The 4,279-nt window shown below is 37.0% G+C and overlaps 1 protein-coding gene across 1 annotated transcript in view; it reads left to right on the plus strand.

Annotated features, from left to right (window-relative positions):
• The window catches only part of LOC106883853 (scavenger receptor cysteine-rich domain superfamily protein), a 36,956-nt gene extending 33,121 nt beyond the window's left edge, over positions 1-3,835 (plus strand). The window contains exon 9 of the mRNA XM_014934992.2: positions 3,807-3,835. Coding sequence (XP_014790478.2) covers positions 3,807-3,835 — 29 coding nt within the window. The remainder of the gene's footprint in view (positions 1-3,806) is intronic.
• The last annotated feature ends 444 nt before the right edge of the window (positions 3,836-4,279 follow it).

Below are 4,279 nucleotides of genomic sequence, written 5' to 3' on the forward strand. Positions count from 1 at the left end.
GAAGACAATACATTGCAGAAGTTTTGGATTTGATCTAACGCCAGCGACTTCGAAATACTCTTTCCTAACAAACCTTAATTCCCCCTTCACCTTTCCTGTATTGTTTAGAATTGTTTCCTCTACATTTTATGAGGTTTCCTTTTTTTGTAGTGCTGACTTTATTAACTTGTAAACCTTTACAAAATTTTCCACTTCTGACATCTCATCAAACTTCCCAGAATAGATCTTTTTAATGAAATATTTCCAAATCACTGCATTTTCTACTTTAACCCTTCTTAAAAATATTTGTTTATATATTCTTCCGCCTCTCTCTCCTTTTCTTTCTCCTCTTCTTATTTCCTTCCATTAGTTTCTAAAACTATGTTTTTCCAATATTCTTTACATGCACTGAATCAGTCTTTCATTTCATCCGGGTAATTTTTCTTTCCAAACTTCGTGCAGTTCCTCGTTTTGCACTTCTTACGTTAGATTCTTTACTTCTTAGTTGCTGTTTGTCTTTTAATATTTTATACCAAATTTACTCTATCGTGTCAATATTTTCACTCAGTATAATGTCGTTTCACAGTTTCCTTTCCGCGTTGACTTCAATGTTCGCTTATACATTTTTTTTTTCTTTTGTTGTTCACTCATTCCCGTTTCTTTGTTTTCTATACATTATCAGCTTCTTCCGGAATTATTTGAAGTAGTTCGTAAAATAGTTGATTTATTTCAAATACTTTTTATTTCGTTTCTATGGTATGACTGTGTGATTCGTTATGATGTTTGCTTCGCAACCACGTGGTTCTGAGTTTGATTCTCTTGCTTGGCATTTCATGCATCTTTCGTCATAGCCCGGATTGAACTTCAGCTTGTGAGTGATATTCGATACACAGAAACCCATTAGATAGATAGATAGATAGATAGATAGATAGATAGATAGATAGATATAGACATTCAATGCACAGAAGCTCATTAAATGTATATGTATGTGTATATATATATGTGTGTGTGTGTGTGTGTGTGCGTGTGTCCTCACCGCTCGACAGCAGGAGTTGGTTTGTTTACGTCCCCGTAAACTAGCGGAAACCCTCCGATACAGTAAGTACCAGATTTTAAAAAAAACGTAAATAAATACTAGGATCAATCTGTTTTAGTAAACCCTTCAGGCGGTACTCCAGCATGGCCGCAGTCTATGACTGAAACATATAAAAGGTAAAGTGGTCATTAACCAATGTAAATTTATTCGGCTGAAGCACTTTTATATCTTTTAGTCAGGTGCGAAAGCAAAACTTATGATCCTTTAGGGTACCCTCAACCCGAAACTGGTAGCAGAGAGAAAGGAAGGTATCCCTAAACCGAGGACTCGGTCCGTATGCATGCAACAGATTGGACTCGGTTAAACTTACCCCATGCGCCAGGTGATGGTATTAAACCTGGCGAGTTCAGACCAAATATTAACTGTCTTAATCTCATTCAGATCCTCACATAGACAATTTTTAGAAAGCTCTCCAAAGGACATTAGCACTATTTTTCTTTCTTTTTTTAACTAAAATGTAGAGATTATTTCGTATACAATGTGGGTAATAAACTTAATCCGTCAGCTGGTTAATCACCATCACTTGATCTGTGGGTACCTTTGAAATGGTTCACACTGTTGCAAAAATATGTCAAGTATCTGGCTTGAGGATACCGTTCTCCCCTCCTCCCTTTCTCTCATCTCTGAAGCCATGAAAAGAGTCTTTTATGAGCGCTGCGCTTTCTTCTTTATGTGTTTAGGAAAGAAAAGGAAAATGAGTGTCTCATTTGGTAGGGCTGTCTTACCCGCATTATAGTACCCCGCTTCCAGGCAAATCAATGCGCTGAGCCCTATGCAATTTATTTATCGAAAGCAAGCCATAAAACACATAAATTACAATTGGGTCACTGAACCTTTGAGACTAATGATAACTGCTGAGTGTGCCCAGGCTTTTAATGAGGCACTGAGATTTGGTTATTATTTCCAGTAGTTAGAATAGATTTAGTTGTTATTTCCAGCAGTTAGAGGTTCTCAAGTTGGTTCATATAATGACACGCGTTTACGTAAGGGATTATTATAATAAAGATATCTAAGACGACGAGCTAGCACAATCGGTAACAGTTCAGAGAAAACGCTTAGCAATATTTCTTTCGACACTTCATGTTCTGAGTTCTATTCCTGCCGAGGTCAACTTCGCCCGTTACCCTTTCAGCGTCGATAAAAGTATTAGTTAAGTACCGGGGATCGATAGTTTCGTCTAGCCCTCTCTCCGAAAAATGTCTGGTCTTCTTGTGCCAAATTTAGAAAGGTTTATAATAAAGACATCTCCTCCAATTACGCCATTCTAACCCATTTGTCGCCACCAGCTCTCGAGACACACGTTTTCTTAACTCCTGCCCTCACTCACCACTATGCAAATCAGACCTTCTTCCCCAGGACATCGTCTTTCTGGAGTATTCTTCCTACTCTGGAAGAGACTAAAGTCGATTTAATCGATGTAGTCTTGATTCTAAAGGTGAGATAATTGGTTCATTTACACCTGGTTTATTTTATTAGTGGTGACAGTAGTGAAGATCGTGAAGAGGGCCTTAATTCTGCCACGTAACTTACTCGTAACATTCCGTATACTAATATATTTTCAGCATCCTCTGAAGGCCATTAAACACTTCCACAAAATGTTGTTCAATATACTGATGTGAGTGTCTAATCAAAGAAATATCGACATTGTCATCGTCGTTGTTGTCATCATCAGCGTCGTCATCGTCGTCGTCGTCGTTGCCATTGCTATCATCATCACCATCATCATCATCATCATCATCATCACCATCATCATCACTATCATCATCATCATCACCATCATTGATGTTGCTTATATATTATCCTTTCAGGAAAGGAAAAGTACTCCGTGGAGAGCATCATCGTTCAGGAAAAGTACATCTGTCTAAAATAAAATGTACCAGCAATGACGCGTATCTTCTCAACTGTAGTCATGATTCGTGGGGTTTCCATGGTTGTCCTTCTACTGAAAGAGCCGCTGTTGAGTGCTATAGACGTAAGATTTTTTTCACTGCTCTGTTTCCTGCCAATTCGGATCTTATATAACAAAGCTTCATTGCTTGGTCATGTTTAAGTCTCAAGGAATATTTATTTACAATGGATTGTCAGATAAATTCATTCGTTTTTTGGGGGGGTGGAGGTTTCAACATCAGAACCCCTCGCCCAGTTGAACTAGCAGGGGTTGATCGCGTCCCAACTTGCATCACAATAGCAACAAACCACTGGTCTGCCTATTTTATCCAAAGCCACTTAGTGGCCTTCTCTGCAGCTTCAGTGATTGAATTTATAGTTCTCCTCTTTGCTGCACTTGTAACGCCAAACCCAGTCAGTGCTTTCAAGAGCCACAAAATATCATACAACACAGCGATAAAAGAAAAGATCAAACAGACAAGAAAGTAATATTTCGAACACAGAATAGCTGTGAAAACAGCACAAAGATTGGGTATTTTACTTTTACATGGCGGAAAGGGTTTTCAGCAGACAGCCACAGGACTCGAACCCGCACCTCCCAGACACCGGCTAAACCACCCGCTGGAGGCAATTTCTGGCAAATTAACGCTAAATACATAGCTTTTTCGCTTCATTGGAAAGGTTTAGAATAAATGGGGTAAAAAACGAACGAAATTATGAGAACCCAATGTAAAAAAAGATAACTTTCTATATTGCTAAATATTAAGCTTTTGTAATGAGATGGTATTAAGAAGCCAATGCCTTTTAATTTCATTATCTGTTTTCCTTTTTTTTTTTCTAACAGAATTCGGTTTTACCCCTATGAATCAATAAACACATAAACAGTTTCTAGGTTGTCTATTAAGGAACTGTTCTGTCTCTTTCTCCTTTACTTTATATCTATATATCCCTTGCTGCTTTACAAATTTTGCTATGCAGATAAAACGGTAGTTTGCCTAACTGAGGGTGTTCATACTATTGATTGAAAATGCTTTCACGTAAAATGGTTTCACTTGGAAAACGTATATACTATGTAATATTATGACATTCAAATAAGATAAATGATTTTTTTTTAATAACTTCATCATATCGTATGATACTTTCTATAATTGATATTTTTCCCTAGCAGTGAAAATATTGAATTTAAATATGAAAATAAATTTGAAAATAAATGAAAACACTCAACGTTCACCTACAAGGATTTCAAAATATTAACCGTAATAATGTTTCTTTTGGTAAAACTTGTCATTTCATAAAAATCGCAAAAGCTTCATATTT

This window comes from Octopus bimaculoides, chromosome 5, assembly GCF_001194135.2.
Source record: "Octopus bimaculoides isolate UCB-OBI-ISO-001 chromosome 5, ASM119413v2, whole genome shotgun sequence".
Classification (NCBI taxonomy): Eukaryota; Metazoa; Mollusca; class Cephalopoda; order Octopoda; family Octopodidae; genus Octopus; species Octopus bimaculoides.